The 25,187-nt window shown below is 37.2% G+C and overlaps 1 protein-coding gene across 1 annotated transcript in view; it reads right to left on the bottom strand.

Annotated features, from left to right (window-relative positions):
• The window catches only part of PCDH15 (protocadherin related 15), a 952,716-nt gene that overhangs the window by 590,807 nt on the left and 336,722 nt on the right, over window positions 1-25,187 (bottom strand). Inside the window, exon 4 of the mRNA XM_045291300.1 lies at window positions 8,475-8,635. Coding sequence (XP_045147235.1) covers window positions 8,475-8,635 — 161 coding nt within the window. The remainder of the gene's footprint in view (window positions 1-8,474; window positions 8,636-25,187) is intronic.

A 25,187-nucleotide genomic window follows, 5' to 3' on the forward strand; every position in this document is an offset into this window, starting at 1 on the left:
TTATGGAGGTCTGAATGCAGGTATGTACATATGAATATTTATATATGATGATGGGGATATATATCTATGTGTATGTATTTATAGGTTTAGTATTAAGATAGCATGTGGACATTGGGCCTCCACTCAAATACTCCCTCAATGCAAGAACATTTTGTTCTATTAAACTGGCATTCTGTGATGCTCACCTTCCTGAAAAGATCACTGAAGACAAAATGGGTGCATAAGCAAATGTGGTGAAGAAATTTGACGGTGCCCAGCTATCAAAAGATAGAGTGTCTAGGGTCTTAAAGGCTTAAAGGTAAACAAAAGGCCATCTAGCTCAGAAGCAACAAAGCCCACATGGAAGAAGCACAAGAGCCTGTGTGATAACGAGGTGTCAATAGGATCAGGTAACAGGCAGCAAAGAACAAAAAGCTTATATCATTGTGAATGAGGGGGAGTGCAGAGTGGGGACTGGAAACCCATCTGTAGGCAACTGGACATCCCCTTACAGAAGGGTTGTGGGGAGGAGATGAGCCAGTCAGTGCAGTGTAACAATGAAACATACAACTTTCCTCTAGTGCTTAAATGCTTCCTCCCCCCACTATCATGATCCCAATTCTACCTTACAAATCTGGCTAGACCAGAGGATGTACACTGGTACAGATAGGAAATGGAAACACAGGGAATCCAGGACAGATGAACCCTTCAGGACCAGTGGTGAGAGTGGCAATACTAGGAGGGTGGAGGGAAGGTGGGGTAGAAAGGGGGAACCAATTACAAGGATCTACCTATAACCTCTGGGGGACGGATAACACAAAAGTATGTGAAGGGAGACGTCGGACAGTGTAAGATATGACAAAATAATACTAATTTATAAATTATCAAGGGTTCATGAGGGAATGGGGAGCGGGGAGGAAGGGGAAAAATGAGGAGCTGATACCAAGGGCTCAGGTAGAAAGCAAATGTTTTAAGAATGATGAGGACAACAAATGTACAAATGTCCTTGACACAATGGATGGATGTATGGATTGTGAAAAGAGTTGTATGAGCCCCCAATAAAATGATTTAAAAAAAAAGAAAAAAGAATTCCAGTGAGAATATTACAATGTATACATTTTTAATATAAGAAAATTGTTCTGTTAATTCAAGAATTAATAGAATAGGAAGGATTATTTTTTATAAATGATTCCATCCATAAATATCTGCAAACTTGAGACTAAATGATCATTTAAAAAGACCTTTACCACTTTTAAGGTGCTTGCTTTAAAATGCATTTTAGAGAAGTTCTGCGTATTTCAACAGCAAAGTAAAAACAGAATAAATATGTGTACTACTGGCTCTTGACACACTTTGAGAGAGACTATTATGTGAATTATGTTCTTCCAATGTTATTTATCTTCTTAATATTGCATGAAAGACCTATAAAAGCTTTCCATCTCAACTTTTAATTGTACATTGGCAATGGAACAGAGAGGTTACAAACTTTTCAAGTCGAAGATCAAAGAAGTATACACTAAGCCCCCACTTGGTTGTCTAACCAACCATACATGAGATAAATCAGGCCACGTGAAACCATTGGCACCCTCTACTTCAACTCCCTGTGCAACTGTTAGTAGCATGGATAGTACCTAGCTGGCAATAAATTCCAACAAGAATGGATCACACTGAAGGCAAGAATTCCCTGTGGCTAATATCTAACACACATTGCAATGTTGCATTGAAGTAGATTCTATTCTGCTGTATAAGAAGGTCATAAATATGTCAGCTCTAGTTCTACTAAGTCGATTAGTGAGAGGTTAGGGACTCTAAACTCCTTAGGAATGTGTTCAGGAAATTTTGGTTTATTTCTAATAACTGGCAGAAAAAATAAGTCATGGTAATTTTATCTTCTCTCATTCTCTTTAACTGTTCCATTCATGGAGCAAAGAGAAGTATTTAAATTGTGTTGAGATAATCAATTAAAACACGCAGCAAGTACCTCGATATGTAAATTGTTCTACAGTATTCGTGTGAGTTAAGAAGCAATGTTTAACCCCTTGGGCTCGATTTCCAGCCAAATGATGACAGGACTATTGTGTGAACAGTAAGATCATGGCGGTAAAAACTGCTTTAAACAATCAACCATAGGAGGTGAAAAGGGCAGCATTTCCTCAGAAGGTGGGAAGGGCTAAGAAAGAAGGATAAATGAAAACAGGACATACAAGGAAGAAGTGGGAAGATTTCGGTCCCACCGTGGGGACTGCAATCGATGTCACAAAAGAAAATGTTCAGGCCTGGTTTGCAAAAAGGCTATGGATGACAGTGAAAGCCCAGAGTCCATTTACAGAGCCCCGTATGAATTAAGCCCCCATTGAATTCCCTCAGGCCATTGACCAAGGATGTGCAAAGTGGTGTCCACAGACAGGTTGCAATGGACAGGGAATTACTGCAGAGGCAGTTAGGTCAAAATTGAAGAGTGTACCCTTTGGACCCATTATACACTTTTAACTTTCTCTTCTCTTTTGGATTGAAGTCCTTCTGTGTCTTACTCTGTTTCTGTTGTTTTTTTTCCTTCTAAATTGCTTGCTATCTATGAAACACCAGGATAGGTACATCTATGGAGACAGCAACTAGATGAATATTAGGGCTAGGACAAGAGAAAGGGGGGGTCAATGGGAAGTCAATAACAATGCATAAAAGAAGGAAGAAAAACTTCTAAAACCAATTGTGGTGAACAATGCAAATTTCTCTTTAGTGTATTTCAGCCATTGAAATATGAGTTCACACCCTACTGATAATGGTCTTTATCAGTTGCGCTGGGAACAAGCCAAAGGGCTCTGTGACATCTAAAGTTAAGCTGCCATCCTAAATCTAGGATCCACCCCTCTTGTCACATGTATACCCCCAATTCCTCCTCTTCCTATTGCATGTATGTCCCTAGATCACCCCTCCCATCACTGTAATACCTATAGCATAACCCTTTCCTGTGACGTATGTCTTCATCTGTCATTAGGGGGCTTGCACGTCCCCAGAGGATAAAAGCTTGGGAGGCATTAAAGTTTCTCTCTCTCCCTCCACTTGGACCACCAAGCGGGGCTGGGGGGAGCAATGCTACCATGAAAAAAAAAAAAAAAGGAATATATGACACATGAATGATATGTCAATAAAACTTAAAAAAAGATAAAGAAAATGTGCACGGACTGCTGAATGAAAACCAATTTGCTGTTTCAAGTTTCACTCAAACTATATATTGAAAATGTTCAAAAATACTTTCAACGGCATAACTAGCGTTGAAATTTTAAAAAATACTTCAGATCATACTCTGAAGGCTTGCCTATATATTTGTGTAGACTGTGCATATGTGCGTGCATAGTTTTTATATGTGTAGATACAACTCAGGGAGGGCACACATCAGTTTGGAGTGGGAAGTCAATGAAGATCATTTTTCAACAACGATGGGTAATTTAAAGACGGATCCAGTTTTTGAATGAAAATCTCATTTTGCAGATAATCACCTAGGATTCAATAGGTAAGCTAAACATTTATAAGGAAGTGATTAATGCAAAGTGTGGAGTGTAGAGCACATGTTTTCAACCTCAGGCAACCTGGGCTGTCCAGACACGGTTTCACTTGGAGAGCTTAATGATTTGGGGAGAAAATTAATTTTTTACAAGCTTGTGCAAGGAAGGATTTGTCTTTCATAGAATGAAAGCAAAGTTTATTCAGTCCTCGTGGGGGTGAGCATTTGTTGTCTTGATTTTCCTTGCATGCATGTGCTACCTTTAAAAAGTGAAAATATTCATTGTTTAAAAAACAAACTGGGAAAAATAAAGCATAGGAAGTAACAAAGTGTTCTATAAAAGATTCCTAAGCAAGCAAAATTAAGGAAATAACCCATCAGAGTGATGACTGTCTGTCATAAAGCAAATTTTATAAAATGAATGGTATATTTGCAGAAAAGGTTGCATAAAGTAGAAGCACCTATCTGAAAATATAATTAGATGTATTGATAGTTAGAAATCTCTTTTTAGAGATTTCAGAATGAGTTATTTAAGAAATTACAGCCCCCTGATCATAATACTGAACTTTGGCGGTCGGTGGGGCCAAATTCGTATTATTGGTCCTGCTTTGCGATTCAAAACACTTACTTATTAGGGATTATAGTTGAAAACATGAACAATCTCAAAAACTGGGGAAAATATTTCATTCAAATTGCTTCAAGAAAATCTAGAGCACTTTCAGTTTTAGCCTCAAGTTTACAGCTACAATAATTTAGTAAAGTTAAATGAATTAATCTTCACAAAATAATAGGGCAGGTAAACAAGCATACATGTACACTTTTCACTGTAGCATATTTGTAATCACCAATAACTGAAAAGATTCAGTGTTAAAAATAGATCACTTTAAAGAATATCCTTGATTTTTCCATCCAATAAAAGATCATGTGGCGTTAACAATTATTATATAGATACATATTCATTCCCAAAGAAATATTTCTATTACAGGTGACAAAAAAAACAAGCTTGAAATAAGATGGATAATGTATGATAATGTGTACTTTAATAATGTATGCTCTCATTTTAATTAAAAACTTGCATAAATATATGTATAGATATATGAAATAACATATGAGAGGACAAATATTAAAAGTAGTTTTTTCCAGATGGCAGAATGATTTCATGTGTACTTTTATTTGCTTTTATGCTTATCATGAACTTATTTTATAATTAAACAAAATATAATTTCCCGTTGTGATTAAATTTAGACATAAAGCATGATTTACTCCATGACTTGTCTAGCAGCAGTGGTCTAGGCTTTGACAAAGCAGATGTGTCCTGGATGAAGACTTTATCATAGTTACACTAAACATTTACAGAAGACCATTTACACTAAAGCCGTAAAGCACTTCAGCTGTGTAAAAAGTGATTAATCAGAAAGTCCAAATTAAAAGCTTATTTAAGAAACAATGAACTACATTAAAACTTAACATATGAGGCTTAAAACAACACTTAAATTTAGAACTTAAACTTTAAAACTTAAAAATACAATGAGGCTAAAATGAGGTGTGTGTGTTTTTGTCTCCATGAGATTGTCTCTTAAAGTATGTATGTGCTGTGTGTGTGTTTATAAATACATACACCTTCAAGTGTGAATTACATGAAGACTTACAGAATAGATTATCTGTTTTCATTCAACAACTGATACACAGTTTCGACTCATTCATTGAGATTCCTTCAGTGTACCATCGCTTATTCCTCCTGCTCACGGTTGACTGTTTCTGTTCATTCTTCTTTCCTAAGCTTCCGGACTTTGTCAGAGATAAGTGATACTGTTCATTGGATCTTAAATGACTTCTTATCATAGGAATGTGCTCAGTCCCAGACCCAAAAGGTCACTAAAGGACAACTGTTATGTGAGTTCCTCTGGTCTCCACCTGACCAATCAGCCTAGTTTCATTTCTGAGTTTGAGTTCTGCTCCACATTTTCTCCCCAGTCTAGTCAACTTCTGATGTAGTCCTTTTCAGAGCAGTTGGTAGTGGTTTGTAGAATTATATTTAGCACTACAAAAATTTTAAATCAAGATCTTTGAGCAATTTGAAACAGGAAAATTACAGGATGATTCCCCGGAAGCAAGAACTGTGTACTCTGAGGGCCAAGTAACCAAGGGGCTAATGTAAAAGCAAGAGTCAAGAAATCAGATAAAGTTATAACTTTTCCTGATTAACGTGGACTACTTACCATGACCACAAGTTGTATTTGACAACAAGACTACATTAGCAATCTAAAGTTTCCCTTAACTGTGCTCTAGGTGCCACGCCAGGTGCCACTATACGAACAAGATAGCAATATTAGATCTTTGGCACAACACTCTGTAAGTATACTGGCTTAAATTAATTTATCTCTTAACTCAGAAAATATTTTATTTAATATCTTGCAATAGTTCAACAGTAAGCTTGTCGAATTACTAAATGATTTACATAGTGAGTCTTACTGTTTATTTCCTTTAGAAGAACTTCCCCTGCAATATGCCTTTGACGTGTATTAATATGAGATATTCTCATAGCATTTTTAACTAATTTCAGTTAAGTAGATGCTATCTTACCTCGATCAAGTTGATGCCAACTTAGTGAAAGAAGAACATTTCAAAGGGCAACTCGAGAAGGCGAAGTAAGATAGTATCACTCAATGTGCAAAGACCTAGGGTTAGAAGACCGAAAAGGAAGAAAACCCTCTTCCACAATCAAAGCTCATGGAGGGGCAGCCAGGAGGTCAAATGACAGCTTGCCTTGAGTGCATCTGCTGCCTTGAGTACAACTCCCTTGAGTTTTCTCAGATGACTAAGATAAGCTTGAACAGAGCCATGGTATTTTGTGACAATTGGACATTGAATAAGGACAACTAAAGAAAAATCTATGCACTTGAACTATGGTGCTGACAAAGAATATTGGAGATATAACGGACTGTCATGGAAGAATTACACGCAAACGCTCCTAGAGACAAGGATGCCAACACATCTCTCGTGTAATTTGGACATGTTATCAGGGGAGACAGGTCCCTGGAGAAGGACATCACGTTTGGTAGAGAGGAGGGGTGGGGAAAGAGGAAGGCCCCCAATGAAATGCACTGACACAGAGGTTGCTACAAGGGGCTGAACTCTAAGACAAAGTGCGGGATGCTGCAGAACCTAGCGGTGCTTCGTTTTGTTTACATTTGGTTGCTATGATTTGGAACCAACTGGAGGGCACCTCAAGCAACAGATGTTCTCTGAAAATGTCTTGCATGCGCTCATTGTAAGTTTGACATACCTATAGCATCACTAATAAGAAAGAACATTTTGAACAGAAAGCATATTTGTGTTTATTAGTTCAGTAATGTTATTAAGAAGCAGACTGGGTATTCTTAAAATGATATCTGAGCACGATTTTCCAATTACTAGTTTAGGATCGATTACATTTTAAAAGTGTTCCCATACTATTGCTATTTAGCTAATGTTTTTAAAAATTCCCTTATCAGAAATAAAAATATTAAGAATGCCAATATATATTGTTGTGAAAATGTAAAGATAATGTTGGGCAGTAATTAAAACTAAAATGCTATAGACTGAGAGATGAAACATCTTTCATTGATATGATAGGCAATATTTCTCTCTATTAGTCTGACTTAGAAGTTATCATTTTAATCTCAAATTAAGATAAAAAATTGTTCAAAAATAAAGTAAATTACTAATAAAGCCAAAAAATATTAGGTGATTATATAAAAGAAAAAAGTTTAATGTTTCATTCTGTGAATAAAGCAGGTTGATGGATGCTATCTAGACAAGTTGTACCATTTCTTTCATAAGACCAAGATTTCTATTCTGTACTATCTTCAGCCCACCTTTGTACACACCCAGCTGACTGTGTAAACTGTGGTGAACAATGTTTCCTTGTTGCAAATAAATAGTGAGGTATCTGTGGGAGGATGTGAGCAACAATAATGTTTGTTTGTGTGCGTGTTTGTTTGTAGATGAAGAAGAACCCATGTTGAGCTCAACTCTATCATTCCTGTTCTCCACTGCTATCTTCTACTACAAATATTCAGAGACAGTACATCCAGCTCTGGAGAGTCTTATATACTATCTTCCAACCACACAGTTCTTAAAGATTCTTGATATATAGAAAAGGAACTGCTCAAGATATTATTTATTCCACATGCCTTTAAGAAAAAACATTAATTCCCAGTGATAAAGTGAGATGAATCAGATTCAGAATATCTGATACTTGGATTTTCTAACCTGAACATTTGGGAATAGGCATGTCTTTTATGTACTCCCTTCAGTTTTCTTAGGGCTCTACACAATTACCAGTTATAAGTCTGACTGGCATGGAGATAAGTAAGAATCAAGATGCCATAGAAGTCTGTCAGCCTAAGGCATTCACAGGGACCTGTAGCTCACCACCTTTGTCTTCGGTACGGGTACAAGGTCACCACCAACCCAATGTTAGCTCTTTATAAGAACCTGCTACTTCTGACACAAACGTTTTGTCCTAAAATGTATATCTAAGGGGGACTCCCACATATTGCCCTTGGTTAAAAACAGAAAGCAATATGCTTTCTTCAAAAGTTATCGCTCATTTTGTCCTGAGCACTGTGAACAGTTCTACCCTGTCCTCTCAGCTCACTATAAGTTGGAATCAATTGGATGGCATTGTTTGCTTGTTTTGTTTTGTGTTTTCTCTTTGTTGAGAAGTCTAAAAGCTCCCAGGAACTTAAAAGAGGCTATAATGCTTCTCTCAGACACAGATGTTCCATTTATTTCTCATTCTTTTCCTTGGGACTTAGCAAAGGTTTTGCTTTGCTTTGTTTCTTTTGTTTTCCCTTTGTTGATATTGTCAGAAACAATTATATAAAGACAATTTCATGAATTATAGAAAGATAATTTCATGTCCAATCAATAAACCAACATAAAAAAGTAAATTATCATAAAGATTTAACAAAGAGGTTCAAGAAAATGCAAAAGAAAAAGCACTAACATCTCTGTCCAGGACTCTGCCTGTGCTGTTCAGGAACAGCATTTGCTTAACTGGATCCAGCAGCACCCAGTAATCCACGTTGTCCTTTAAAGAGAGCTCTATGGTGGGATTTGGTCCTCCGGCAGTCCCTTTAATCAGCATGTTGTCCACTATAATCGTACCTGCAAACCAAAGACAGTTATCTGAAAACACATTCTACTCATATACATTCCTTCTCAAAGACATGTGCATAAACACCAACTGACTGGTAAATACACTTTATATAAAAAAATTATATTTGACATCTAGCACGAGGTAGAAACTATCCTTTGTCAAAAGGCAAATATACCTTTATTGCACTTGTTATAAATTATAGTTTGGGAGAGGAAGGGGGAAGCAAAGGCGCAAACCCATCGGGAGTTTCATCGTCTATTTCTTGTTGCCCTTTGACCACATGAGTCAGCTCCGCTCGCTGCCCCTCACTTTTCACAGGAGTTATCACTGGATTTTATCATGAACACAAAGAAATGCTTGTAATAACAGAGCCTGCTACTTCAATTCCTCAGTAAGACTTCTGATGTGAAAAGAGATATCCCAGAAATAGAGAAGAAGAGAAAGGAAGAGATAAAGAAGCTGTAGAGTCTCCCACGGTGAGAACTGCTTTTCCCCGCTTGTTATCTTTGAGCAGATCCATAAAACATAAATCTGAATGTGAAAGACAAAACTAATATGCAGACACACAATAGAAGACATTCTTCCTTAAGACGTGTCCAGAGCACTGAACTAGAACAACGCACATTCCAGAATAACATCATGATGCCTTATGTCATATGTTTTCTTTTTTAGTAGGCGGAATTGCAGGTATTTGTTGAAAAATGAGTTGCAGAGAGAACAGGTCTCTAATCTTTCCTAACTTGTTAAAGATTTAATGCAAGCTGATGCAAACTTCACTGACTGAAGTAATTCAAATTGCAATCCCCCTCCCACACAGAACAATGAAATCTTTATCAAACAATAAGGCCCCATAGCTTATAGAAATCATTTCAAGTATGACACATGGCCATTCAAATAAAAATGTGCACTACTAAACACACAAAAACAGATGGCTAAAATGAAATAACTCATTGCTGTCTTTTGCTATTCAAGAATATATACTGAATGCAAAAATAAAAATTTTCATTAAAAAATAAGATGTAAAACTCATCAGCTGCATTTTCTTAGGGCACAAAAGTAGCCTAAATGTTGACCATTACAAAGTAAGAAAGGGAAAGAAATCCTTGGATTTTAAAAAGTCAAATGACTATTTATGACCTGCAAGATTTCCTTTACATGTTATTAATTAAGCTTTCTCTGTCTGAGAAATCTTGAAAAGAATTATTCTTTATTTGGGACAGTAAGAAAAAAATGTTTAAACACATATTGAATACTTATCAGAAAAAGGGACTGGGTCTTTTCTACTTTTCATATTCTAAAAATGGATAGATATAGTTATTAAGGAAAATTGATGTTTCTACGATTTGACAGAAATGGAAAGCTAATAATTTATGGAAAATACACTTGTAAAGTAAAGATAATTTCTGGACTGCCCTAGAATATTTTCAAGGCATAAGTATGAACTTGTTGGCAAATACTTTACATATCTGACCTTTGGAAAGTTGATCTGTATTTCAAGATGTTTAAAATAAATGTAATTCTGTTTTGCATCCAGAAAAATATTAAAAACATGACACAGGTAAGTCAACTAATGTTATTTCTTGGTTTGCTAGTACATATCATCAGTAACAGTGAATGTTCTTTTAACTTCTATCCCCACCAAGCAGGCTTGTGATGGGAAGGGGATATTTCCTCTTCTTTATAAAGTAACTGGGTTATAACCAGAGAGGCTGGAGTTGCACTTTATTATTTTTAATTTCATGGAGCACACTAAATTTCTTTTTCCTCCACTTGCTACTGGGTCCATCAATACTTGAAATGCAGCAATACTTATTTCTAGTGCTAATGGGTTGAATAAAAAAGAAATAACTTAGAAATTCTTTCACCAGAATACACTATTTCCATTGCCAAACACCTTCCAAGAATCTCATGGACAGTGCTGCTTTAAATCAAAATTTAAAGGAGAGAGGGACAAGAGCACAGCAAGGCTGATAGGATGCCAGGAACAATATTAAAACAATTAATATCGATATCCATTCTGGCATGCCTAGATGATGTCGTCCTACCGCCAGCTGTTTCTCCCAACCCTTGCAGAAGAGAGATATCCAAGCTGAAGCTAGCAGTGAGCTACAGTCTTCCATTAGCTATACTGCATCAGTAGGGACAACTTCTATGACCCTGAGCCTTTCAGATTTGGCCGGTTGATCCACAGCCAGGTTGATAAGCAGCTCACCAGCAGGATACTTGAAAATTTGGGGGGAATGCGTCCCATGTCCCACTTCTGCATCACAAGCTTTTTCTCCCTCCTGTAAAAACTATTCCTTCATTCTTGCATTCTGTCATTCTAGTTAAACTATAAAAGCACATAGGCTTAAACTTAAAACCAAGGAGAAACATTTTTACCATGGGTTAATCAGAGACAATATTAATGGAAAACCATTGTGTCCCAGGCGGATGATCTATGAGGCTCTGCACCAGAAATTAACAGGGAGGTTTTGAAATGAGGCCAAAGGCAGTTAAAACAAACAAAAACATAGATCCAGGAATATGTTTTGGGCTCACACTAAATTCTAGTTCCAATCTTAGAACAATTCATTTTTACATCATGGCTCTGCTTGATACTGGCCCTCAGGAAGGGAACACAAAAAATATAGGTGTTAAAGCAAAATGTAATGAAGAAATTAGATAGTGCCCGGCTATGAGATAAAGTAGCATCTGGGGTCTGAAACGCTTGTCGCCAAACAAGCAGCCATCTAAGTGAGATGTCAACTAAGCCCACATGGAAGAATCACACCATCATCAGGCACTGAAGGATTACAAATCACATAATCTGAGGTCAAGGAGGGATTTGTATCAGAGACTAAATTGTAACAATCTGGTTTCCAAAAGGCTAGGGATGACAGTGGGAGCCTTAGATACATTTGTGGGATCTACATAGGAAATAAGCCTCCGGTGATCTCCCTCTGTCCATAATTGAGGAATGGGAGGAAAGCAGTGACTAAATAGAGTGCATTGGAGAGATGAGTACAGAAGATCAAAGTTAACTTGACAGTTAAAATGTTGTCGGCTGATCCTCTCTGTTGCACTCTGGACCTGATCTGGTTCTCAACATTTTCCGAATTTTGTTTTTCTTTGTTTATATCAGGGTTTATCGCAGAAGTGTTATGTCATTGGGGGATGACCCTCGAGAAGTCGGGTGATATGTTTTTATGTGTTTCGGTATATGAAACCCAGGATTGTTGAACAAATAGGGAGAGCAAGTAGAATAAGGGTTTCAGGGGACTGGGGGTACAGTGGTGGTGATGGAGGGACTGGTAAATAGGAGATAATGTCAAGGATTCCAGGAAGAAAAAGAATGAAAGTATATTTGGGAACTGATTGTGGTACCAGTTGTAGAATACTGTTTGATGTGATTGAACCTTGGAATGATATATTTATTAACTCCCAATTAATAATAATTTAAAATAAATATTAAAAAACCAAGATAAAGAAAGGACAGAATAATATGCACTCCTCAATTCTAATAAAAATATTGAATCAATTTCAGAGAAGTAGATGCAAAATATTACTCATGAGTAAAGAGAAGTATTCCATCATAATAAAGTGGTCGGTTCTTCAACAGGTGTTGACCCTGATGGGACAAACTGTACAGCCTGTACAGATACTGAAAGAAAAGGTTCTTCTTGCATGAACATTTCCTTTCATCATAAGGAATAATGGTGGCAAGCAGGAAAAAATAAACTCATTTTGATACTCACAAGAAAGAGAGCTATGTTTGATATTCCAGATTTAGAATACACTCTTGGATCCATCACTTACCAGCTACACTTGTGTCAAAATTAATAGATCACTTAAAACAATTGACCTCCAATTTTCCTCTTCTATAAAATCAGTACAAGACATTTTATGCTTGCTCCTTGATTAAAATGAAAATGGAAACCTCATGTTCTAATAAAAGAAGTAATATCATAAACACAATAAAGTACAGATATAGTTAGATAGATGTTTTAGTAGTTTTCACAGTCAGTTAATAATTTCATTTGCTTTGAATTGAAATCATTTTAATCCAAGTGGAAAGCCTGATCCAGGATCGGGCTTTCTTCATTAATCTATTGTTTGGATGCAGAGAAATATCTTTGCCGTTCTTGCATGTGTACTCACCGCTTCAACAAACAGGTTGACAGAGTTCCTTTATCTTAGACCTGTGGGGGTAACTATTGATAGAGACCTTTCTTGCACTAGATGAGGTTCTTCAGTCGATTTTCACCTTTTTTCATAAAATTTTCTTACATAGTAAATATTTTAATTTTAAATAGTGAAAATGTTTCCAGATTATTAAATATTCACATATATATATGTATATATGAGTGTGTCATTTATATATGACTTTCAAAAGTTTGAGGTTAAAAGATAATGGAATTTTTTCCTCAAAAAATTTTAGGGTACATATACATATAGGTGTATATAGATATATACATGTACATATACATAGACAATCAAATTATAATATATGGGAAATTACTTATGAATTCATACAACTTCTGTATTATATCAACTGAAGTTCCTTACTTATTGTACATTAACTTATGTACGTCATGGAAGAGCTTTAATGATTAAATGGAGTAATAGTTTTAGAATTCTGATGTCAGTTTCTGATATCCAGTAATGGCTCAATAAATGTGAGCTGTGTTATCGCTGTTGATGTTTTTAAATATATCAAAAGGAAGGCATTTAAGGCTAAAGAAAAGGAACTAACTGTATCTTGAGGTCTTTATAACCTCACTCTTGTTTATGCTGTAGAGTTAGGGTTATCATGTTGGTAAATGTCTATGAGTAATAACCAGTTAGGAAGGATTTATATAGATTCAAAGACTTTGGGACCAAAATAATTATTTTGGGGAGTTAGATAGGAGGGAGGAAATGCCTCCTCTAGATAAAAATTTTAAAAATACTTCACATATTCAATGGTCAATTCATTCTACATTCCTCTCCAAATAATATCTTTCCCATTCAGTTCTGATATCAGTGGAGCCTAATATTTGCTCAACTCACTCCCAACTTGAAGCAGATTTGAATTTTCTTATACAAACTCAAATTATATTTGATACTAGAAAGATGTTGTGGCAGTTACATAATCTGGTGTCAATTGGGGACTTGAGAGGAGCAAGATTGAAGGGGTGGAGTCTAGTCTATCAATTGGGTCATAGCCAATGAGGCCTCTGTGTGGGCTTGGCCTTTTTATGAGAATTCTGGGAACTCCTGTATTTTCCTCCTTGGAGGTGGGGGCCACTTTTTCCGCTCACTTCTTGAGAGACACTACTGACAAGGCACATGGCACTACGACCTGGGAGCTGGAGAAGCCATATGGACCTACCCTGATGCAGCCAGACCTCTGAAGCCTGAGAATCCACATAGAGACCCCAGCTAACACTGAGATGCTTACAATGCCACTGGGTCCACAAGACTTCCAACCCACTGGCCTATGATCCTCCTGCATTCAGCATCATTGCATTTATTTCAGGAGTCTGAAGAGGAATGTATAGATTAGTGATGGACATATGGACTAATATTGGACTTGATCCGGACTGGGCTGAGACATTTTCTCAATGTTCAATTGTTCTTGTACATAAACCTCCTTCTTATATACATATGAGTGTCTATGATTTTGTTTCTCTAGTCTACCCAGACTAACACAGATGTAGTTGTTTCAACAGAGTAAGTGTCAGGGCAAAGTGCAGACCAAAAGAGAATCTCCTTTTAACATACTTAATGTGCATGTTGAGCAAGTAATCCGAGAAAATGGACCATGTGGAGATGGAAACAGCATAGAGCTTGGAGGAAGACTCATTAACAATTTGAAATAAGTAGATGACAGGACCTTGGCTGCTGCAAGTGAGGAGAACACGGAGCACTTATTGACGAATACCAAAGACTGCAGCCTTCAGAATAGATTATAAAACAAAAGTCCCCACAACTGGCCTAAAGCAGCATCATGATAAATGAGAAACTGCTGTAGTTGCCCAATATTTCATTTTACTTGGATGCACAATCAAGAGCCAAGAATGCAGCCGTCAAAAAGTCATCTTTATGACCCACGTTACTTAAAGCTCTGGACTGCATCCAGCCACCAGCTCGTACAGCTGAGTCTCTGCATCTGCCTCTCCAAGAAGTCTACAGAACCGGTGGTATTAACATTTAGCTTTGGGGCAGTGTGGAGACAGTAAGCTCAAACTGGATATGGTGATCACCTTTGCTCAAGTCAACATCAGCAATGAAGCAATCTGGTGAAATGCACCAGGAGGCTTTGAGGGAAGATCTGTCTAGGAACAATGCGGGGTTCAATATGATAATGTCTCTATCAAAGACAATGTAGGTGGTGGCAGTACCACCATGAAAATGACCTGCCAATAGAAGCAGTGGGCTTTACTTAAAACATAAAACATCTGACCAAATCATTGCTACATATGTATTTGTGCGGGACAGTTTACAGTGCTTGCACATCTGCTAAGCTCTATGAGAACACTGATCACCATTCTGGTGACCAAGAAGCTAAAATATAGCCCCCAAATTTTGAAGTTTGTTATGCTGCCAAACTTCGATCTGGTTCTTAATAAGTGCATGGATGTTGAGAGCTCCTCTGGCTAATGTCCCCCTGGTCATTTCACTGAGATGGAAAATAGACAATTGCTGTGTCATCAGGCTGAGGGAACTGGCTATGTCAATTATGTTTAGAAAGCTCATAAGGCTAAAGAGCTAAGCAGCAGTGGAAGAACATTCCGTGAAATGTTTTCCTCAATTGGTCAATTAAGCTTAATATTAAAAGACTGGTTAATGATAACAATGTCTGGTAGAGCTAGATACCAGGAGGATTAGGGGAGGGTGGGAGGAGAAAGGGGGAATCAATCACAAGGATCAATCTAGAACTCCTTCCTAGGGTGATGAATAATGGAAAAGTGGGTGAGGGATGATGAAGGACGATGTAAGATATGAAAATAATAATCTATAACTTTTCAAGGGCTTGGGAGGGAGGAAGTGTGGGGGAGGGAGGGGGAAGAAATGGGGAGCTGATATCAGGGGCTTAAGTGGGAAGAGAATGCTTTGAAAATGATGGTGGCAGCATATGTGCAAATGTGCTTGACACACTGGATGAATGTATGGATTGTGACAAGAGGTGCAAAACCCTTAATAAATGTAAGAGGAAAAAAAAAGAAAACATAAGACACATAGAAAATGTTTTGGAAATGATGATGGAAACATATGTACAAATATGCTAGATACAATTGATGTATGTAATGTTGGAAGAGCCCCCAATAAATAATTAAAAAAAAAAAAATGTCTAGTAAAACATTCAGAAGGAAATAGATAATTTCTTTAACCATTTGTTTCTTTTTGTGTGACAGTTTTAAGTGATCAGTTCTTAAAATTAATACCTTTTAATGGGAACACACTGACCAAAAATTTTTGTCACAGAATGGTGAGGCCCATTAAAACAGAGTTTAAGGAAAAGGAAAAAAAATCAAATAATTTATGGCAAAGACAAATTTGCTGCATAAAATCTCTGTAAAAGGTTAAATAACAAAAGTGTCACTTTGAAGTCTAAGGTGAGCCAAACCCAAGTCATGATCAATTCAATTGTTGCGTATGTACATGAAAGAACGAATAAGGAATACTTGAGAAGAATTAATGCTTTCAAATTACAGAGCTGGTGAAGAATAACTAAATATCCCCCCTCCCCGCCAAAAAAATCTGGACAGGTTTCCTTTAAGGTTAAAGAATCATCATGGTAATTCATTCTGGAGAAGTTTTAAGGATATTGAAAAATGCACTGCAGAGAAGAAAGGTCAAGAAAATTGCACTTTTTTTTTTGTGCCCCCTTCCCCCTCCATCCTCCCACCCCACCCCTTGCCCAACATGGCAATATGTTTGCTCATTCTTTGAAAGAATCAGGGCTATCTTAGGAGAAGTTCATTGGGAAGCATTACCCTTTCACACTCCTGTGATGATCTTCAAGCTATTTATTTCTTTCTCATGCAAAACAGAAGACGATTTGTGTCCTTAGCTGATGACCAGTCCTTTAGATGTGGCCTGACTCAAAGAGCAGGGGCTTCCATGGGGGAAGGGCTGGAGGGATGGAAACATGGCCTTCCAAAGTGGATACTCACCTAGCTGGAGGATATGTCAAGAAATTCTATTTTTATATTTTGTTATTTTTAGTAAAAATCTCTATGAATTTGCAATAGTACTATTTTATTTATCCCCATATAGATGATCTTTATATGAGCTCTGAAACAGTTGTTAAGTGGTTGGCTGCTAACCAAAAAGTCAGTGATTTGAAACCCAAGCGTCACTGAGGGAGAACTATTTATAAGGCAGTCAACTTCTTTGAGAGTTATAGCTTTACAAGTCCTATGAGCAGTTCCACCCAATCATATAGAGTTACTTTTATTAGAAATCCACCAGACAACACTTATTTTTAAATAAACATATTTAAAAACAAACATATATTTAGTTATATATAATATATTACAGTGCAGTGCATTATTTAATGTGGCTTCTCCAGCCATCAGCCATAGTCTCTGTAACTCCCACCAAAGGGCCTTTTTCTGATGGGTCTGAGTAAGTAAGAACAGATGGGGGGGAGACACTGACAGGATTTATTTGTGAGTGATTGATACTTGTGTTAATTGTGATTGCCATCCTGCTTGATATGAAATAATCAGTCAGAACTGACGTATAAATTTTGCAGCGAACTTTCTCATTCCCACATCTTCCATTAAAATTTGCTGAACCAAGCTCTAAGATAGCCCAAGGAACTTTTCCATAGCTTCAGTGGTCCATCATTGATCTTAGCACAAGTGCATGAATTTGTCAACATTTTTGTCAGTTTGGGAAGTTGATGGATGTCCAGAACAAAGTTTGTTATTGATCAACATTTCACCTTAGTTGAAACAAGAAAACCACTCATACATCTGAGTTTTTCCCATAGTGCTGTCATTGGAGGCTACGTTCAACATCACAACAGTTTCTGTGGCATTTTATCAGAGCCGGAAATAACATTTCACAGCCACACTGTTCTCTGAAATCAGCCAGCACAAAAAACAAGGTTTGAGTGAAACGGCTTTTATGAAAACATTGTAACCAGAGAGAATTTTCCCAGGTGATGCCACTGGGTGTACTAACTCAGAGTGAGTTGCTCAATGCTTGCCTAGCAGGGAAAAAATGCATACTATGAAAGCTCCACCCAGTAGAGCTTTATTCCAGATTTTTTGGGGTACCCCCTCATATGAGAATGTCACCTCGATCAATACTTTGACTACAGTCTTGCAAGACTCTAAGTATGAGATTCCATATTTTTTCTATATCAGCCAGACTAAACAAAGAAATGTAAAAAATTCAAGTGAATCATAGTGTATCTGATTCATAGCAATCTGAATATTCTATTCTTAGAGTACTTTAAGGATTTATGTTCAAACCATCAATTTTATGATATTGAAACAAAGGAAACGACCATACCATATACATATTTTACAGTATAATTGTTATACAGTGTTGGTTAAAATTGAGTCCCACTTACTCCCACTTACTCCTCCAACCTAATGAAAGGATTATAGTGTATAATTAAACATTTGAAGTTAAAAAGCAACATATTGGTTGAAATCAGAGAAACAAAATCATTAAAGATACTGCTATAAAACCTGCATGAAAAATTCAGTGAAACAAAACAACGGATATGAAGGCATCTACTGAAAGGACTCGTAGTAGATGACAAAGCCCAACCTCTTAATTTGTAGCTGTATTAAAAGAAATCTAGAAGAAACCCCAATCAAGTAATTTACTACTAATCATAAAGAAAAGTCTAGAATCATAAAGTTCCCTTTTTATAAAAAAACAAAATGATTCTATTTGAGAATGTTAATTTCCTTCATTATTTAAACTTCAGCTGTAGAATCAGAACACTAATAGGAGGGTGATTCAAATAACAGGAGACTTGAATAGGCTTTTAAACAGAATTTGAAAGTTTTAAAGAATTCAAACCTGTATATTTATAGTGTGATTGACAAAATTGAAATAGTTAAATATCTACAATGGAGGAGAGTTCTGTGTGTAGATTTGTCTACCCTGTTAAATGTTGACATATTTGTATCTGATATTTAATTATATTTTAAGAATTTTAAAGGAATGAAATTGTTAAAGACTGCACATGATATTAAGTTTGGAAAGAAAGTACATTAAATGAGTTTCTAGAATATACAGTAAAAAACAAAATAGTGAGCTCATGTCAGGGGCTTAAGTGGAAAGCAAATGTTTTGAGAATGATGAGGGTCACGAATGTACAAATGTGCTTTATACACTTGATATATGTATGGATATATATGTGATATACTTTATACACTTGATATATGTATGGCTATATATGTGATAAGGGTTCTATGAGCCCCCAATAAAATATTAAAACATAAGTAAATAATAAAAACCAAAATAGTTTCTCTAATTTTTTGCACGTATATTACTTAAAGCCAGAGAAAAAGGATTTGTAAATTTAAAATAAGATTATAGTTTTTGTTTTAAATGTACCATCTACACAAACTTCAAATGTGTTGATACTCAAGAATCCTTTTCCATGCATTAGACTCTTGTTAAAAATAAATATGTTGAAGTTCCTCAATTAATGAGGAATCTCAAAAAGAGATATAACAAACTAAGTAAATGTTTAATGCAATGAGAATAGAATGAATGATAGGAATAATATAACGGACATATCTTTCAACACCTTCATTTGTTTTCTATACTCTCCATTTCTATAGTGTCTAAGATCGAGCCCAAACAAGTTTATATTCAATGTAGTCAGATACATAATTAATTAGTCCTTTATCCATTTCTCTTTTAATAAATTTTTCAGGATTATTTTTTAGTATAAGTGCCAAGTTCAGGAATCTCCAAATCTAAAGTCACTCCTGACACCATCTGCAAGTTTGGGGGCCCCAAGACCACCTTCACCTCTGATATCAATTACAAGACAAGGCATCCTGATGACCACTCTCACCTCTGACAAAACTGCAAGTTAAATGGCCTCCCACACCCTTCTTGGGTTCATTAATTTGCTAGAAGGACTTACAGAGTCACTGAGAGTTCATACACTCATGGCTGTTCTTTAGTCATAGGATACAGAAGAGTCTTTGAGAATTTTAAATGGAGTTGGGCAGACAGTGCTTATTTCTCATATAAACTGTGACAATATGCAATGGAAAGTTGCCAATCCGAGAAGCCCACCTTAGTTGTTAGTGTCCAGCTGGGGTATGAGGCTCAGTTATGTAGACATGACTTACCAACCACGTGATTAACCTTAACTTCCAACTCCTCTAAAAATCACACAGCACAGTAAAAGATATTATTTCAGGAAGTACACTCCAAGGACTTAAAGTTTCTTCTTTGTAGTCAAGAACAATGTGCAGATCTCTCTTGGAATAAGGCTAATCTATTACTACACAGGAAGGCTCCCTACTACCACCCCACCACCAATGTTCCTATAGATTATAGAACATTGATGCTAGCAATGTGCATTTCCAGCACCTCTGAAAAAAGGCCAAGTGGTCAGAAGTCTAAAGGTAAAACTGTGTTATCACTCTTAAAAGCATTTGAAGAAACAAATGTCAAACAAATTAGGGCAAAGTTCTGTCAAGAGAAAGGTAAGCAGATCATACACAATGACCTCATGACTCTACTGACTAAATTCTCTAGGGAAGTGTACACAGTGAAGTTAAAAACCCAAAGTCAAACTTACTACCATTGAGTCCATTCTGATTTATAGTGAGCCTATTAGGACAGGGTAGAGCTGCCCGTGTGTGTTTCTGAGACTATAACTCTGTGGAGTAAAGAGCCTTGTCTTTCTCCCCCTGAGGAGCTGGTGGTTTCGTACTGCTGACCTTGCAGTTAGCATTCCAAAACAACCCACTATGCCACTAGCGAAGCTAATACATGGATCTACTGAGAGGTTTATATCAAGGAAATGATGCACACAGCTGTCGAGGTGGACCATTTCCAAGTTTGTGGGTAAGAAGTCAGGCTGGGCGGTGCTCCCGATTCACAGAGCTGCAGGGGTTGGTGAACCCAATATTGGCTGGGAGAAGACTAAGTTCTGGCTGCAGAGGTCAAAGAATCCTAGGCCCAGAGGTAAAATGGCAGACTGCTGACCTCTGCCAGGATTAACAGGCGAAAGGCAAGCTGCTGGCTCACATCCAAAGAAGGAGAGGTCCTCAAAGGCAGCATCCAGATCCAGCCAAAAGAAGTCAAGGTTGTTTGCTTGTTTTAGACACAGAACATCTACTTCCATCGGAACAGGCCACACACTTGGGATCTCATCATGGGAGACACCAAGTCTTACCTGCCAAACCACCTAGAATAATGGTCCACTCAAGTTGACACTGAACCTTTACTAGCACACTACAGAAAACAGTATTGAGACAGCATAGACAAAATGTTTCAATCATTTGCTTTGGAAACCAATAGTAATTGATTGGAGGTCATATTTGAAAACCTAGGTCCTTCAGTAGATTTTGCTCTTTATTCAAGATCAGAAAAGTAATAGGAGATTATATTCTGTCATTTTCCTCTCATAACACATATGAAACAGAAAGTAAATAGTATAAGTTTGATAATTAAGGAACCACATACATTCAAATGTTAAACATTTTCAAAAAGTCTCATTAAAGTATTTTCTCAATATTTTTGAATAAGAAAGATTTAAAATAAAAATACACAAAAATATAGGAAAATAGACCGATCACAAGAAACGCTGAACCATCTAGTACATTTAATTCAATGCACCAATGAAATACATTTTCTCAGTTCTGTGTCTTCCACATAGTAAAAAGGTAATTTCTATTTTCTGAAAATCAAATAAATAATGCAAGCTGAATTAAAATAGGCTTCTTACAGAAATTGCAAAATGTTATTTTATTTACTTTGTCTCCAGCCTGACGAAAGTTAGAGAAAAACATTTTATGCTTTCAAGAGGGTGTTTTGAAGTCCAGAGATAGTAGTTTTTATAATGTGTACTATCCTGGTTTTAATTCAGAGGAGGGAAGTTTTGCAACTCTTGTTGATTCAATATTAATTAGAGACTTACTTGGAAATATTCACCTTCTACACATAACTTACTGCAATTATAAATAAAATTAAAATTTTGCAAGCCAAATTAAGATGTCAAGAAAGCTATAATTTTCACCTGTATTTCTTAGCAATGTAGTAATTTAAGAATCAAATAACTGTTACTAGTTCCTATAGCACATGAAACAAACTTTCAGTTACAAAAAGGACAAAAGAAAGTGCATGTTGATAAATATTAAGGGGAATTTAAAAAATGCATTTTTATATTAAAATTGCTTTATTTCACAAATCAAGCACGTCCATGCCATTTCTCAGAACCTTCACCGTTTCGTGACCAGAGTAGCAGATGGTTTAGATTTAAAAGAAATGATCCAAAAATGAAAGAATTGAGGGCAAGGTAAGTTTCTAGGTAGTCAAAAAAAGAAGAAAATCCATTCTAGATAAAGAAATTGATACAAAGATGTGCTTGTAATGAGATGCCGTATTTTTAGAAATAACATGCCTGTACAAATAGCATTCATCTGCATATAAAACTCATACAGTGCATAGGAAACTAATAGAAGTTTCCCTTGGTACAAAAAAGCAAACACAAACCTACATAAGTGCGTGTTATCTGGGTAAAATATGGTAAACACTTCTGAAACAGTGAAAGGATCACATGGGGCCATAACATTGCAGGTCGTTATGCAGACACTGGCTCACCTGGTTGAATACTTTCGGTATTGTAATTTAAACCAAATAGAGTAGGAACTGAAAAAAACAAAACAAAATCAAAACCTCGCTACAGTTTGTTGAGCTGCAACATAGAACAAAGAGCTGCTTTGGGAAAACAGAATAACTCTTTGACATGAGCCTTGATGACGGGTATGGATAAGGGATGGCATACCCTTTATGCATAATAAACAATGCAACCCGCATTTCCATTGCCCACGGCCTTTAAAATCAACTTCTCAAACGTAAGGTGCACATGAATCACCAGGGGGTGGTTTCTTATAGGAAGTGAGTCTTCTAGTCGGCATTGTTCCTGCCTGTCTGCATATTTCTCTTTAAGTAACTTAGGGTTGACCGTAGTGACTTTCAAAGTGTGATCCTCAGACAGAAGTCTCAGCCTCACTTGGGAACTTTTTAAGAGTCTATGAATGACTCCACCCTAGACTATTCGATCAGTAACTCAGGTGGTGGATTTCAGCAATCTTTTTCAAGCATTCCACTTTGTGGTTCTGATGTTGGCTAAAGTTGGAGAACCTCTGTTCAATAAAAACGAGAGGAGTTCTGACATTTCATCATAAAAGTAAGCTACCACTGAGACCTTCCTTCAATTGTGATCTCACTGTTAGAACTGCTTTTCAGTACATTAGCCAACACATTACCCTCCCACCCTCAAATTTAGAGTCAATGGTTTGAGAAGGCCCTATACTAGTGGTTCCCAACCTTCCTAATGCTGTGACCATTTAAAGCAGTTCCTCATGTTGTGGTGAGCCCCTAGCCATGACATTATTTTTGTTGCAACGTCATAACTGTAATTTGGCTACTGTTATGGAATCGGGCGACCCCTGTGAAAGGGTCATTCAACCCCCAAAGCCAGGGATCGCAACCCACAGGTTGAGAACTGCTGCCCTATACTATTTTGGTCTTTTGGTTATCTCATTTTTTATTAATTAATTGTCAATGTATGTCAATTCCTAAGTTGATTTCAATTCACAGACACCTTACAGGATAGAATACAACTGCCTCATTGGGTTTCCAACACTCATCAGTGTCTGAGGACAAGGACAGACACAATCCAGATACAAGTAGAGCTACTAACAATGGAGCACTGTTTCCTTGAGAGCTGGATAGGAAGGTCTGCCTTCACAGGGCTTTGAGGTGGATGGTATTACAGACTCGATATTCTCAGTCTCATTCCTTTTCCTATTTCATCACTCAGGGTCTCCTTTTATCCCATTTCTATGCCATGTTCTGGGTTTAAGTTGAGAGGCCTGAAATAGTTGAGAATTCAAGTAGAATGTTACTTCTGCTACTGTTACAATCAGACCACGGGCCAGTCCTCCGCATCATATGCTTTCCTCTGCAGGACGTGGGAGTCCTTCTGAGCTGCTGCAGGGAACTTCTCTTCTCCACCAGTATTTGCCGAAGGAAGATGCGGTTGTCTGCTCCCCTAAACATTTACAGTCTCGGAAGCCCAATAAGGCAGTTGCACCCTATCCTATAGGGTGCACATGAGTTAGAATCAACGTGATGACAGTAGGTGAGGCAGTCTTGTACAGTATTTCAGGAATCATGTCTTCAGTTTTCCTATGGATATTTTCAAGGGTTGTTCGAGGAAACCAGATGCAAACGTCATTATTATTGCCATCGTGAGTAAATCATTCCGCCACTGAAGTGTTTGTAGGGTATTTGATTTCCCAATACCCCCCATCTGAACATCATTCCAAGTTATTGCAGGTGTTAATTTGAGTGATTGTGATTCTACTGCTTGCCATAGATTAGCCATACTCGTTGTTAATGCCCTCATCCCAATAAATTTATAATGAATCGAATCCAAGAACCTCATTTTGTGTATTTGATTCATGAAGGCACTTTTGTTACTGATTACTAAGCATATTTCTGAGTAAGGAGCCCATTTGGAGCAATGGTTGAGTGCTTGGCTGTTAACCAAAAGGTAAGCAGTTCATATCCAGCAGCCACAATGCTGGAGAAAGGGGTGTTACTCTGCTTCCATAAATATTACAGCTGTGGAAACTTTATGAGGCAGTTCTGCTCTGTTATATACGGTACCTGAGTCAGCATCCATCTAACAGCAGTAGACTTGGCTTTCTAGTCCGACAAAGAGTTTCACTCTTGGGGCTGCATACCAATAGCTGATACAAGGGGATATAGGGAAAACAGGGGTGAGGGGTTAGGTGATATCCAGGGAAAAGGGATTTCAGGACACTATAATGAAGGCAGGGGAGGGGAGCAAAGAGGAGAGGGGAGGGGATTGTAAAGGCACAACTCATTTTAAAGACAATTTAACCATTGAAGGAGGCATCCTCTAAAATCGATTTGGGGATGATTGTACAATTCTCCTTGATATGAGTGAATGGTTGAACGATTGAATTGTGTGATATGTAAATTATGTGCCAATAAAACTGCTGAGACAAAAAGGACATGCAGTCTTGGAAACCCATAGGGTTAGTTCTCTGTCCCATAGTTCTCTATTCTGTGCTATAGGGTCACTGTAAGCCAGAATTGGCTCTATGGTAATGGGTTTTATTTTCTTTTTTAGTTTGAGGAAGTTATTTGTTATACTAATGCCTGGATTAGGGTTGGATGTTTTGTGTCTAGATGGTGTGACTCAATTGATCATTCTTTGTTTCCTTGCAGGTATGGTCTGCAGAAGGCAAAAACCATACCTCTATCAAAACCATTTTTTCCCCCATGCTTCCTCCCACCATCCCCACAACCCTCCTTCCCCGGCTCCCCCCCCCCCCC

This window comes from Echinops telfairi, unplaced genomic scaffold (assembly GCF_000313985.2).
Source record: "Echinops telfairi isolate 266 unplaced genomic scaffold, ASM31398v2 ScPeMD7_70;HRSCAF=299, whole genome shotgun sequence".
Taxonomy (NCBI): domain Eukaryota; kingdom Metazoa; phylum Chordata; class Mammalia; order Afrosoricida; family Tenrecidae; genus Echinops; species Echinops telfairi.